Raw genomic sequence first — 15,638 nt, 5'->3', positions numbered from 1 at the left:
GTAAAATAAAAAGAGACTTATTCTTTTTTTTTCTTGTGTGTATGCACATGTGCTCTAGCACACATGTGGAAGTCAGGGACTACTTTTGGGAGTCAATTCTCTTTCCACTCTGAAGGCTCCAGGGATCAAGACTGGGTTCGTTGGGTAGCAAGGGCCTTTTTCTGCTGAACCATCTTGCCAACCTATTTTTGATAACGAGATATTAGTAAACATTGAGGAGTAAATACATGCTTCGTTTGGGAAGCAGCTTTTTTCTTTATATTAGTCAAGTATCTCTGGTGTTTAGAGCAATATGTAGCTGAACAGTAGGACTTCAGCAAATAGTCGCTGAATGAAAATGAGTAATCATTCTGCTTTTAGACAAAGCGAGAGCAGTCCTTAGAGCTAGCTTCTTTTCTTACAGCTATGGGAAGGCATTGAGTATCATGATATAACTAGAGGCTATAAGACATAAAACTGCTAATAATTTAGGTGGTTTAAGTATACATTTTAAAAATTGTTATAAATTATATGTGTGGGTTATACATAAGTATAAATTTTTGACCTTGAGTTCTTAAATTTTGTTTATTTATTTATTTTTAAGAAAGGGTTTCTTTCTGTAACCCAGGATGGCGTATAATATAACTTGGGTATCCCAGACAGGACTTGAGCTTGTATTAGTCTTCCTATACCAGTCTTCTGAGAACTGTATTATAGGCACGAGCCACAAGAGCACACATTATCATTCTCTCTTTTACACTCATACACTAAATAGTTTTTTTTTTAAATCTCAAGGAGAAAAGAAAAGCTAGTATGATGAACTCATAGTTACCTATCACTCTACGTCTACAGACATCAACATTTTTGCCAATTTTTTGAAGATTTGGTTTAGTTTGGTCTTGTTCATTTGTTTCCTCTAACCAATTTTCTAATTGATCTGTCCTACTTTTAGTCTTTTCTTATTTATTTAGTATATTGCTACTAAATTGGTTTTTATACCAAATTATATTTTAGTGTTAGCACCTGTATAGCCCAGGAAAGATCATAATACTGAATATAAAAATAAAGGGGATCAGAGACATACCTTAGTGGTTAAGAGCACTGGCTGTTTTTACAGAACCTCAGTTTGATTCTCAGCACTCTCATAGCAGCACATCACCATCTGTAACTCCAGTTCCATGCGATCTGATACCCTCTTCTGGCTTCTGCAGGTACTAGTCACACAAGTGGTACACAGACATATATTCAGGCAACAAATTCATACACATAAAATAAAGTTGAGAGAGATAGAGAAAATGAACTTACCTTGGAGTTTGAGTGCTTTCTTACATGAGACTCCTCTAATGAACTTTTTTTCCTGTCTTTAGCATAGACCTGTTAACAGGTAAGCTAGCCTGTGTAGTGGTTAGCCACTTTGGCTTCTGTCTCTTTGCATAGCAGGGGCTCCCAGCATCTCTGAGCTTAAGCTCTTTGTATATATCAGAACCAGCTGCAGGAGGAAATCCCCACATGGCTTGGTCAGAATCTGTAGCCTGCTAAGAAGCCAGTCCTCCTTCTCCTGATCTTATGTCATGATATGTGTGTATTCCATCCAAGAATCTCTAAACAATTTGTAATAGTGAGTTCTTGCCTGCATGCCATTTGTAGCAATGTATTAGTTAAACCGCTTTGGCTCCCAGCAGGTCATGCCCATGCTACACCTGCCCAAGAGCTCTCTGGGTTTGCAAATCAATATCTCTCTCTCTCTCTCTCTCTCTCTCTCTCTCTCTCTCTCTCTCTCTCTCTCTCTCTCACTCTCACACACACACACACACACACACACACACACACAGAGCTAATTTTGATTTGCCTTGACTAGCTCAGTGGTTGGGCATTTCTAATCCTCCCTGTGGCTAGCTTTTTTTTCCCCTCCAACTTTCCTGAGTCACCTTGCTAAATCAACATTTTATCTCTGCTACCCCAGACTACTAGGGCCACTATCCCGAATTCGTTCGTACATGGCTGGTTGCTTTCTTTCCTGCAGCGCTTATGTCCTGATCCCTCATTTCCAAGTCTTGGTGATTCTCCCCTCTTCTCCCTTGGTTCCTTTCCTGGCAATCTAAAAGTCCCTCCTCTTTCACCTTGCCCAGCCATTGACCCTTGGCAACTTTTTTTTCCCAATCAGAGCCGACTGTGGGCAGGCTTCCTTTAGCATCTGAATGTGCAGTTGCCGGTGATTCTGGGAGCCAAATTAAGACAAAGCATTAGAACCAATTCCCAATATGCCTGCTTCCATCACTTTCTTTTTACCTTCCTTCATTTTTTTTTTTTTCTTTCCTCTCTTCAGTGAACAAATGGTGTGTAGAACTGTCTAAGTTGGGCTCCCAGAAAGCTCAGTTTGTTTTATAAAAGTCTCAATTTTTTTTTAAGTTTTCATTCAGATTTGCCAGATATATACCTAGATTTTTATCCAAGTTATATAGATTTGTCAATCTCTAATTTTACTTTTTGTATCAGGATAAAAAAAGAGAATTTATATAGATTTTGTGAATGTTTTTGTAGCAGGATTTAGAAAGTTTGCTTTTTTTTTTTTTTTTAAATGGGTCAGTGTTTTGCCTGAATGTATGTCTGTGCACCTAATGCTCCTGGAGGCCAGAAAAGATGTCATATCCCCTGGGACTGTTGTTATAGGTAGTTGCTACATCTACGATGTAGATGCTGGAGATCAAGCTTAGGCCCTCGGGAAGGCCTGTCAGTGTTTTTAGCTGCTGAGCCATCTCCCTAGCCCTATAGCAGGATTTTGAAATGACCTTGAATTAAAAAATATTTTTGTTTGTTTTTATATATTTTGATTATTTTTGCTACATGAACCCAATGTCCCCTGCATGCTAAGCAAATAGTCTGCCATTATACTTTTCTTATTCTTTGTTCTTAAACAGAGGCAAAAGAACCAAAGGATAATAAGGAGGCATCAAGTCCCGATGATTTGGAACTTGAGTTGGAGAATTTAGAGATTAATGATGAGACTTTGGAGTTAGAAGGTGGAGATGAAGCCGAAGATCTCACAAAGAAGCTCCTTGATGAACAAGGTAAAGGGCTGTGCCATCAGTTTTTATTTGTTACTCTTTTACAAAGACCGCTTGCCTTAAAATACAGATTTTTTTTTTAATTCTCTGTTGTTTTCTTAATGCTTTTATTTTATTTTATGTGTATGAGTGTTTCACTTGTATATATATATGTGTGAACCATTTGTGTTCCTAGTACCCATGGAATACAGAAGAATGTGTCAGATTCCCTGGAATTGGAGTTAGGGATGGTTATGAACCATGTGGGAGCCAAACCCTAGTCCTCTGCAAGAGTGACAAGTGTTCTTAACTACTGAGCCATCTCTCCATATTTAAATTTGGATTTTTAAATATCTATGTTTCTGTTGTCTTTATTCAGTCACTATGTAGAATTTGATTTAGAATGATAGGATATTACTTAATATTATGTGACTCTTAGCTTTACTAACTGTAGCTGGACTTGGCTGCTTTGTGAGTTCTTCTTTTCCCACCCTTTAATCCCCTGAGGCCCTAGCATTTTTATTCCCTCTGAAAAGTCCCCAGAATTTCAAATGTCACACAACTGCAGAAACTACCTGCAGCTGACAAAACCATGCCTTTGCTTGCACGAGGCAAATCATAGCTACTGTGGGCAGTCCAAAGCAGCCCCATAGCCCACACCTGCGATTAAAACAAAAACATAATATTTCTGTGTTTTTTAAAAGAAACTAAAATTCTAGAATTCTTACTACAGCTGCTCATGTATTACAAATATTTTAATTATAAATACATTTAAATATTTTCCCAACAAGTTGTTTTCATTTTCCTGAATATTTTAATTCTGTGTGTGTGTGTCCACGTGTGAGAGCGCGTGCGTGTGCCCATGCACATGTGCACATGTGTGTGTGTGTGTGTGTGTGTGTGTGTGTGTGTGTTGGCATGTATATGGAAATCAGTGTGACAGCTGGGACTCTCAGTGCCTGCTTTTGACCTTCTCTGTGACAGGGCCTCTTTCTGTTCTTTGCCTCCTAGGCCAGGCTGCCTGGCCTGTGATGGTGGAGGTTCTCCTGTCTTCACTTCCCACAGGAACAGATTAGAGATGTATGCTACAGTGCCTGGCTCACATAGGTTTCTGTCTCCCCAGCCTTGAATATTTTAAATCTCTTACTATCATTGTTATGACACTTGCCATAAATGTGTTTGACAGCTACTCTAAAATTGTTGACTTAGAAATGACTAGAATTAAATTGTGACAGTGTTAATATTATTTGTCTTTTAAATTGAGTTTTTTTTTATTTAGTAATAAGAAATACATTTATTGTTTTCTAAATATTTTCTTTTTAGTTTATTTTTAGAATCTTATTTTTGCAGTATGAGGGAATCAAATCCAAGGCAAGCACTATACCAATGAGCTTACGTCTCCAGCAACTATTGAGTTTGTTAGGATTCTTTTTTCTTTTAAAGAGTTTATTTATTTGTACATGTATGTATCCATGTGAATGCACGCTATGCATATGTGCAGGTGCCTTCAGAAGAGGGTGTTGGGTTCTCAGGCAGTTGTGAGCTGTTTAATGTGCCTTCTGGGAACTGAATTCCTCTCCTAGAAGAGCAGCAAGTGCTAACTGCTGAGTCATCTTCCTAGTCCTTGTTAGGATTTTAAGATTTATTTATTTTATATATGTGAGTACACTGTTGCTGTCTTCTGACACACCAGAAGAGGGCATCAGATCCTATAACAGATGGCTGTGAGCCACCATATGGTTGCTGGGAATTGAACTCAGGACCTCTGGAAGAGCAGTCAGTGCTCTTAACCACTGAGCCATCTTTTTCGTTCCCCCTTGTTAGGGTTTTTAATTAGAATGATACCATCTATCAGTATTTATTTTCTCTGTTTACTTCATTGTTTTATGTAGAAAATTTTCTCTATATCAATAAGGAAAGCGATGGACATGGCTAGTGAGTTCCCCAGACCTAAATCATACCAGTTAATGATATTAAAAGAACTGCGTTTCTTTTACGGCCTGTGTATAAATATTACAGAAGGACTTAATTCCATGCTCTGCTTATACACTTGGTCCAACAGATGATAGTGTGCTGTACTTTGGCAGTGACCACCCTCAAGGTTAGACAGAATGGGGAGGCTTAGTTCTTTAAGGGAAAGAGTTGGTAGTGCTATTAATTGCAGAACATGAGAAAATAAATGTCCGGCAGATAAAAACACTAGATTTTCTATATACATTTTTTTGAGTAGATTTTCTTTACTTTTTATTTATTGTGTGTGGATGTTTAAGGGTAAAAGTTGTTTCTTTATAGCTAGTATCTGAAATATAATGACTTGGTATTATGATATTTAGGCATGTTCTCAATATCCCAGGCTTTTAGAAATATCTTGCAAAATAAATTTTCTGGGCTGAAAGTATGGCTCACTGGTAAGGAGCATTTGCTGCATAACTGTAAGGACCAGAGTTTGGGTCCTAAGACCTATATGGCAAGGTGAACACTGTCTTCATCAGGGATGGGAGGAACATCGACACTGACTGTGTCAGTCTAGCCAAAAGACATGAGTTCTAGGCTCAGGAAGAAACTGGACACTGACTCGCTTCCTCCTGCTCTGGCCTCTTTACAGGTTGTACACATCTGCACACATATCTGTGCATACACCACACACATATCCTCTAGGCGGTTCATTTCTCAGATCACTTAATAGTTGGATACTTGTTCTTTTTTTAACCTTTCCAAAAACTGATTTCATATTAGAACAAGAAGATGAAGAAGCCAGCACTGGATCTCATCTCAAACTCATAGTAGATGCTTTCCTCCAGCAGCTACCCAACTGTGTCAACCGAGACCTAATCGACAAGGTACTCTTTTTTTTTTTTAAATGAGTTTTTTGTTTAATTAAATTTGATTTTTTTAATTAAAATTACATAATTTCCCTCTCTTTTGTCAACTCTTCTTAGGTTGTCATCTCTTATGCTCTTGAGTTCCTGGCCTTCTCATTAATTATTACTATTAAATATATGTGTATGCATATAGAAAGTTAGGGGGCTTCTTCCTGGAGGAGGATTTTTTCTGCTCTAGGCATCCTTTTTCTGCCCATAGCTCTTTGACAAGGTATTCTTAGCATTATATGATTTTACAAAAGCACACAGATCTTGACAAGTGTTAAATGTTGAATATCGGTGGTTTTCAGGCTTTTACAACCCATACAGTGAACCATTTTTTCAGAAGGAGTCTTTTGTGAGAATCCAGAGTAAATACAGATAAAATTAGAGCTGGTTGTACACTCTTTGTTTGGAAGGATAGCTCCAGATTCCTGATGGTCTGACACCTTTCCCCTTATACAGCAGCCTCCATGTGGTTTTAGATGAGAGTTTATTTTAGATGAGTGCTGTGGAGATTTGCAGTGGCACCTAAGGCAGCCGCTCTCTTCATAATACTCAGAGTGCCCTGCCTTTTTACTGCTGTGGTGTTTGCAAAGATGGTAGTGAGGACTGTTGCTAGCACTGTATGTGAATGAAAGCATTAGTGCCATTTTATTCTTTACACCTATGAATTGTAATTTTAAAAAATGTTAACTTTCATATAATATCCTTGCTAATTCTGTAAAAATAAGTGATTTTATTGTATTTCACCTTATATATCTATATATGTTTTTCTCTTTTTATCATTAGATTTTTGTTTTGTTTTGTTTTGTTTTGTTTTGTTTTGTTTTGTAAGATGGAGTCTTGGTATTTCTTTAGCCCAAGCTACCATGGAACTTGCTGTGTAGACTGAGGCTTGTCTGGCATTGCTAGTGCCTTTACCCTCAGATCCATTAACCACTATATATAATAATGAGAAAAAAAAGAGTTTGTTCGAGTCTGCCAACCGTTTTAATCTTTTGCTTTAATTTTTTCTTACTTTAAAAAAATATTTACTTTTATGTGTACAATGTTTTGCTCACATGTATATCTGTCTGTGTACCGTGTGCATGCCTGGTGCCCACAGAGGCCAGAAGAGGGTGTCAAATGCCCAGAACTCAGTTACAGATACTTGTAAGTCTCCTTATGGCAATTGAACCCAGATCCTCTGAAAGAGCAGCCGATGCTTTTAATTGCTGAGCCATCTCTGTAGCTTCTCTAATCTTTCTTAAGTCACTAGACACATTTGTGTTATCTCTAGTTATTGTTCTGAAATCTGCTGATGGAAAAATGTACACAGTCACTAGATGTGGGCTACTCACCATCTACTCAAGTGCACTGTGAGCCTCCTTGGCTCATACATTGTCTCCTTCCCAGGAGGTGATTTACTTTTGTTTATATGCACTCATAAGCAATTCACTTTTGACTTTTTTAGTTTTTCTCATAGCTTTTAATTATATGTTTATAAATACATGTATATATGTATATAATTTACCCTAAGGTATTCTCTTAAGTGACTTCTATAAGTAATGCCATTCATTTTTCCCCATGAATTTGATGATCAGAAAAGTTTATTTTTGTTCAAAGTAAAACAGTGATTATTGAGCTTTATTTTATTTACTTGGGCATTTGAAACACATTCTCAAAAAGCTGCTTAATGTGTTGTTATGCACAAAACACATATGACCAACCTTATCCTTATATGACAGATACTGATTAGCCTGGAGTTTAACTCTGCTTTGTGTCTTGAGTACACAGGTGTGTGCCTCCATGCCCAGATTTTTGTTTTGTAAAAAATATTCTCAAATATATTAATTCTGGTAGTTTTTCTACTCAAGTGTTTTTTATTCATTTTACGTAAACCCTGTGTATACTATATTGACATTCTGTATTTAGCTTCTGATATGTGGCACATTATAAAATTTTTTATTAAATTTATTAATAGTGTGTGTGTATGTGTGGGGGGGAAGACACTAGAGCACTGTTCCAGGGAGTTCAGAGGATAACTTTAAGGGAGTTGATTCTCCTAGTGTACATTAGGTCTAGAGGATTAAACTCAGGTTGTCAAGCTTAGTAGAAAGTACCTTATCCTTCAGGCTCTTTTGTTAGCTCCCATGTAGAACACTTTAACACAGCTTTCTGTGTGTTTCCTTTGATAATTATAGTAAGAAGAGTCTTATCTAGACCTTTAATCACCATGCACTCAGGAGGCAGACGCAGGCAGCATTTGATGCCAGCCTGGTCTACAGGGCCAGTTCCAGGACAGACAGAAGTACACACACACAAAAAAATTATTGCCTTGTCTTTTTCTGGAATTCATTTAGATGATGCAGGGTAAGTACAGGCATCCTTCCATATTTGCTGGTTCCACTTCTGTGGATTCCACCAGTCACATATAGTAAATATTTTTTGGGAGGAAACTGTATCTGTCCGGAACACATACACACTTTCTGTTTAGGTCATCATTATTACTTATACCTATTTATAAAGCATGCATAAATTATAAACTGTTGTGTTACTGTCAGGAATCTAGAGATGACTTAAAGTGTATGAGAAGATGTGCCTAAGTTACATGCAAAAACTAGGCTATTTTACATAAACAATTTGAACACTTGTAAATTTGCATATTCTGGGAGATTTCTGGAACCAATCTCTTTGTGGGTATGCAGGGACAATTGTACCAGCTAACTAATGTTTCTGTTTTCCAGGAACTTTCTAGAGTGTAAATCTTTTCTTGTTTTTCTTTTTATGTTTTTATTAGATCTGAGACATTGATGAAATACTAGTTACATTTTAGTTCCTAAATACTGTGTTTTGGTTGTCCTTATTAGAATTAGTAGCTTTCTTTACTTAGGCTAAGTCTTTCTGATGTGACCCCAGGCCTCACACATACTAAGCAAGCATTCTGCCACTGGATTGCGCCACAGGCTCCTTATCCTAGAACTTATTTACTTATTTTAGACATAGATTCAACTTTAAGGATACTTGCCAAATACTCATGGTAGGTTTGGAAGCTACTGTTAAGTTCTGTTCTCAATACAAAGTTGCATATTTTTAAAAGTAGGAAATGTATATTTTGACTCACATAGGGAAAGGACTTGTAGGCTTAATGTTGTAGTTTGGGATGTGCTTATTGTTTATAATTCTAGTGTCTTAAAACTGTTTTGGGGTGTTTAAGAAGAATTAAAACTTTAGCTAATTTTAGTAGCTGAGTTGAGGATTTTCTTTTTTATTTTAAGAAAAAAAAATTTTTTTTTTCTCCCCCTTTAGGCAGCCATGGACTTTTGCATGAACATGAACACAAAGGCAAACAGGAAGAAGTTGGTTCGGGCACTCTTCATAGTTCCTAGGCAAAGGTCAGTATTTGGAATATTAAACTGTTTGTGGGAATATAAGATCAACATTCTTACTGAGTTATTTCTTTAAAGTGATCACTTGGCTTAGTTTTATTAGCTCAGCAGCTATTATTATTAGCATATTTTCTAGGGCCTTATTAATTTTTGTCTTGTTTTGTTCTGATAGAAGTAATTCTTCTAGTATTTACATACTATTTTAAGATAAAATATTTAATAGTAAAAATAACTTGGTGTGTGTGGTGCACTATACTATAATCCCAACACTCAGAGGAGGCTGAAGCAGGTGGAGTAAGCTTAGACTATCTGTGCAGTGAGACTCTTACCTTAGAAAACAAGCCAGGCTGGGATCAGTGGCATATGCCTGTCCACCTGAGCACACTCAGGCTGAGGCAGGTGAGTCTCTTATGAGCTTAAGACTAGGCTGGTCTACATAGCGAGCAAGCTCCAGGCCAGTCAGGGCTACACAGTGAAATCCTTTCTCAAAAAAGTAAAAATAAAATGAAACAAAACAAAGCAAAGAAAAAAAAAAAATAAAAGAAAATGGCCAGGTGTGGTGAGCCACATCTTTAATCTCAGCACCCTGAGGCTGAGTCAGACTGTGAGACTGTGAGGAGACTGAAGCATGTAGTTCAGTTCAAGGCCAGCTTGGTGTATATAGTAATAATATCCAGGACAGGCAGGGCTATGTAGAGAGAGCCTATCTCAAAAAACAAACAAATAAAAAAGTAAAACAACAGAAAACCTTTAAATAATAAACTTACTAATGGCTAGAAGCAATTGGTTAATTGGTTTATATTTTTCCCCTCTGAGGGGAAAATAAAATAAGTTTTGTAGAGTTTTTTGGAAGAGTTTATATTTTTGTATAGATATGATGGTAATTTAGTATACGTAACTCTCAAGCTTAAATGAAAATTTTCAAATTGTTTGAGCTATAATGTTAGAGAAGGGATATCCTGCATAGACTTTTCACTCAGTAAAACTGAAAACTATGTTAATGATGCTATGAAATGAAAGCTATGTTAATGATGGGGCTGTTAGTAACTCAAGATACTCAGTTATGTAACGCAAAGAGAAGTTTGATGCTCTGTTATTCTAATTGAAAATCTCTACTGTATCTTTCAGAACTATTCAGACTTTGACCTAGATCTGAAGGAAGGCTATTTCTGTTATTGTAGTATTCTTTTCTTTTATGAAACAAGATCTTAACTATTGAGGCTGGCCTTGGAACTCTTTCTATGGCCCAGTCTGCCTCAAATTTGAGTTTTTCCTGCTTTAATCTTCTGAACAATAGGATTATGGGTGTGGCCACTGTGCCTGGTCATTTCTGTTCAATAAAAAATTATGAAGTTTGCTGGCCTTGAGATGATTCAGTGGTTATAAGGACTTGTTCTCCAGAGGACAACCCAGGCTTGACTCCCAGCATTCACATGGTAGCTTATAAATAATGTCTGTAAGTCCCGTTTCAGAGGACTTGACCTAATGCTCTATTGTGCCATGACATTGGCGGGCACTAGGCGTACATGTGATACATATACATACATGTGCTCAAAGTACTCATGCATGTTAAATAGAATAAAATCAATGAATCTGAAAGGAAAGGAAATATGTTAACTGCTTTATTAGTTTACAGTATGGCTAAGATTGGTTCTTGCCTCCAAAGATAAAGGATTTTGAGGGATCTGATTGAAGAGTTTCTAGTCTATTGATACATAGAGACCAGAGTTACTTTAGTACTACTAAAACTTTCTTAGTGAAACCAAATCTTTACTTAACTTTTTTTTTTTTTTTTTTCCCTAAGACAGGGTTTCTCTGTATAGCCCTGGCTGTCCCGGAACTCACTCTGTAGACCAGGCTGTCCTCAAACTCAGAAATCTACCTGCCTCTGCCTCTGCCTCTGCTGAGATTAAAGGCATGCACCACCACTGCCTGGCTTACTTAACATTTTATCTTTAAAAAATTATTTTTTCTTTATTATGGGTCATGAGTATTTTGATGGCGTGCATATTTATACTGTATGTACATCTGTTGCCCAGATAGGCTGGAAGAGGGTGTAGGATCTCCTGGAACTCGAGTTAGACATACTGCTGAGCACCTTAGATGGGTGCAAGGAATTGAACCCAGGTCCTTAATCACTGCTCTTAAACTCTGAGCTGTCTCTCCAGCCACTCTTTAAAATCTTTCTCAGCAGTGTTAATATGAGTGTGGGTTTTTTTTTTTTTTTTTTCATTTTAATAGGTAGAGAGAGAAGGAATACTAATACAGTGAGATAATAATCAATATAATTCAGAAAGATGACTTTGTTGTCTATGGCCATAACATTTGAAATCATATACTTTATCAAATCTGAGGTGCTACTGATTTATGTGTATTATTATCTTATGTACAAGTAAGAGAAAAATGTTGTCAAATATTAAGGCTTTACTTGAGGTTCTGTTTTCATACAAATGAAAATAGAGATAATATATACACTTTGAATTGATGAAAAGTCCACAGTTTTCCCCCAATGTCTTAGATTGCTTTAAAAATCTCTATGTACATATATAATTTCATTTTACTGATCTATTTTGTGTTTGGGTGTACGTGTGTACATTCACATACTTGTAATGCTTGTAGCAGTGCCCATGTGGTGATCAGAAGACAACCAGAGAGTTGGTCTTCTCCTTCTACTATGTAGGTCCTGGGGGTTGTACTCAGCTTCTCAGGCTTGGTGACAAATACCTTTTCCATTAAAGTTATCATGCCAACCTACTTGAACTAATTTTTTTCAGGTGATTTTACCTTATAGAAAGGAATACTTGTTTTTATGCTTTTTTTCATGTGTTTTTGTTTGAATGAAGACATGTATCAATAATTATGTAGACTCATTTTTATAATATAACAACAAGTCAGTATGCAAAATGAAAATGTTATTTAACAAAAGGAACCATGCTGTGTGGTTTACCTATAAAAGACCAACTTCTTTCTCTGTATACTGGTACCTCCACCCAAATCTGAGAAAGAAAAGGATTTTCTTTTTGTTCATTTGTTTGTTTAATCTTGTCAAATGTTCTTTAATTTCATAGACAATATGACACATACTCTGTAGGCACATAACAGTTTTGCAGTTTCCAAGTATACACAGATTAGAATACAAAGGTTAAATGCTGGTGTACTGACCACAGCTAAAACTTTAGATAAAACTTTATATAAAATATACAATTCAATTATCAGCCAGTTGAAAACTTTACTCTTCTCATAAGTGACTCTCGATATATTTTTATAGTGAGTCTTTATAAATTCTAATGTTGAATTTTTAATGATTATTTTAAATGTTTATATAGTTTATTTAGTAAAAAGTTTGTATCTCAAAGAAAAAGATCTTTAAGCACCATTTGTTTGCGTGAGTGCAGAGGAGGAAGCTCAAGTTCATGTTTGTGCAGCAGGCCCTTTACCAAGTGAGCCCACTCCAAGTCCTGGGTAGAAAGTTACAGTAGTTCAATTGTGCTAAAAACATAGACCTGAAAATAGGAGGAATTTATGAGTTTAGAGTAGCATTCTTAACCAGTTAGTCAAAACCCCTTTAGGGGTCTAATGATCTTTTCACAGGGATTGCCTAAGACTATCCAAAAACATATATTATGATTCATAACAGTAGCAAAATTACAATTATGAAGCAGCGATGGAAATAATTTTATGGTTGAGGATCATCACAACATGAAGAACTGTAATAAACCATAACAGCTTTAGGAAGGTTGAGAACCACTGGTTTAGAGGAAAGAAAAAAATGTGAAAGAAAGAAAAAGGATGCATTTAAACTGGGTGTGGTGGTACAGATATGTAATCCCAGCACTTGAGAGAAAAACTGCCTGGAGGAACAGGAGTTGAGGATCATCCTCAGATGCTTAGAGCATCTCAGGCCTGAGATATAAACTCCTGTCTCAAAGATTTTTTTTTTACAAAAATTGTATCACATCTTAAACTCTGAGAAATAGACTTCATAGTCTAATATTACCTTAAATGCTTAATATAATAATTTAAGTTGTTTAATTAAACATATAAAGATGAAAGTATATTCTAAAATCTAATCATTAAATAATTGTCAGCTATATGTTGTGACTATTAGAGAAGATATAATAGTGAACAGATTGATTTCACTTTTGTATTTGTATAGAGCTTAAAATGTATAGAGAAGATGGATGAATAATTCTTAGTTTTATTATCAAGAAGAGAAAAGCCTTTGAAATATAGAGCAAATGGAATTTGAAGATTTAGTCTGGGGCAACTAACTAAAGAAGGCTCCTACGAAACAAGAATTGTGTAATAGGAATACCAAGCCATTAGCTACCCAAAGGGTGAGCAAGGAAGGCAAGTCTGGGGGGACAGATAGCAGTCTGTGTACAGAGACTGGGAAGATCATGGCCTCAAGCTACAGCACAACCCCTTTCTTAGATTCCCGGCCGTGTATGGAGGATATTGTTTTGTATACTGTAAACTGCAGGAAGGGGCCACATTTACTACTTTATCTCTAGCACTAAACACAATGCCTAACATCAGAAGTCGATAAAATTATGTGACATGTTTAGTTTTAATGCCTTTTTTTTTTTTTTATTGTAGTTTGTGTTTGTTTTCAGATTCAGTCTTAATTCTTAAGTCCTCTTGTAAAATCCTGATGTGTATAAAGTGACTTCTGTAGAGTGACCTGCTGAATATTTTTTTCTCCACCCCTGGAAGTGGAGTTCTTTCTACCATATGGGATTCCTTGGTTTTTTACTGGGAGTGGTGACTTACCTTGTAAGCCCTAGTACAGTAACCATCTTGCTTGAACAGCTGTTCTTATTTCCCTTGTGTAAATGGAGTGCTCTTTAGGGTCTTTCTGTCATGTCTTCATGGAAGAAATCAGGCTCATTATGTTCCAGTTGTTGACTCGCTGCCTGTATTGTTACCAGACTGTAAAAACAATCAGCTCTTCAGGAGACAGGACAGGAGCTTTGAATTTTACACATCTCTAATACTAAGAAGTGCTTTTGAACTATACTTAGCTGGGTATTGTAGTGTATAAGCCTATAAGCCTAGAACTTGAGAGGCTGAGACAGAAGGTTTGCTCCAAGTTTGAGGCTAACCTCAGCTATACAGTAAGCTCAAGACCACCTTGGGTCACAGAGCAAAATCCTGTCTTAGAATGAAAAACAAAAGAAAATGCTTTGTCTAAAAACATTTGAATTAGTTTTATATGCTATTAAATTAGTTTTATATACTATTAAAAAATAAGTTACATTCTCAAAAAAGTGTCAGGCGTCTTTCAGTAAAGAAGTATCCCTGAGAACCACTGTCTCGATTCTTACATGTATCCTCAGGTTTATTTTGCATATACAAGAAAGCCAAGTTAAGGTTCTTCCCAACCTCTTATGTATATCTTTCTTCTCAGTATGATCTTTCTCTTGTTCATTCTTAGAAGGCTGCAGTGTTTCTCTTTATGAATATACCGTATTTAACCATTTCAGGCTTCCCAGCCCTTTCCTGTGATTGACAAAGTATATTTGTACTTCCTTTTTGTCTTCTTGATTATATTAACTAGTGGTTTATTAGTTCTGGTCTTTTTCCTACCAAAACTCCCCCTAGCTTTTAGATCTTTCATTAATTCTATTGTGTTACTATTGTAATTTTTGGCTTTTTAAAAATTTATTTCTATCTTTGAGGTTATTTCTTTCTGTTACTTTGTATGTGTCTTGGCCTTTTGAGTATGGATCTAGATATTCTGTAGTTTTGACATGTGGTGACTTAATGTTTTCTAGAAATTTTATATCTTTCTATGATACTTGTACAATTTGGCTTGCCTCTGAAGAAGATGATTTGGTTCCTGTCATTCATGTCTCAGTTTTCTCATTGCCATTCATTTGGAAACTTTTATTATTTCTTGACTAAGAAAGATAACTGGTACAGTTTAAAAGATGTGTTTGTGTATGTGTGGGTGGGAGGGAGGAGACAGACAGACAGACAGACAGAAAAGAGAGACAGAGAAAGGGAGAGGGAAGGAACACAAGTGAGTAGGGTTTAGTATGGATGGTTAGACTATTCTGGAATGAGAAAGAAGTGTTAGTGGTAAAAAGTTACTCTTTGATCTGTCTGGATCATATAATGTTGGCTTGAACTCACTTGAGAGAAAAAGCAAGAAAATTGTTTTTATCATCTACTTAGAATCCTGGCTTCCTTAGCCATCCATGCATATCTCTTCTTCAGCCTCCTGTCCTAAAAGACTCCTCCATTCTGTGACACTTTGATGATCATCCTCCCTAAGGAGATGGAGTCTTACAGAGTGTCTATTCCTTACTGTGGCTGGGATTCCTTTCATCTAACATAGCCAGGCTAAAGGTATGCTAGCGAAACTAGTAACGAAATAG

At 36.4% G+C, this 15,638-nt stretch overlaps 1 protein-coding gene across 5 annotated transcripts in view; it reads left to right on the top strand.

Annotated features, from left to right (window-relative positions):
- The window catches only part of Upf2 (UPF2 regulator of nonsense mediated mRNA decay), a 111,966-nt gene that overhangs the window by 28,521 nt on the left and 67,807 nt on the right, over window positions 1-15,638 (top strand). For all 5 annotated transcript variants that reach the window (XM_076939456.1, XM_034510109.2, XM_034510110.2 and 2 more), the window contains 3 exons: window positions 2,898-3,047; window positions 5,760-5,863; window positions 9,176-9,261. In XM_076939456.1, the coding sequence (XP_076795571.1) occupies window positions 2,898-3,047; window positions 5,760-5,863; window positions 9,176-9,261 (340 nt within the window). The remainder of the gene's footprint in view (window positions 1-2,897; window positions 3,048-5,759; window positions 5,864-9,175; window positions 9,262-15,638) is intronic.

This window comes from Arvicanthis niloticus, chromosome 8 (genome assembly GCF_011762505.2).
Source record: "Arvicanthis niloticus isolate mArvNil1 chromosome 8, mArvNil1.pat.X, whole genome shotgun sequence".
Lineage (NCBI taxonomy): Eukaryota > Metazoa > Chordata > Mammalia > Rodentia > Muridae > Arvicanthis > Arvicanthis niloticus.
The sequence above is the reverse complement of the archived record's forward strand: the minus strand, read 5'-3'. Positions and strand labels throughout refer to the sequence as shown.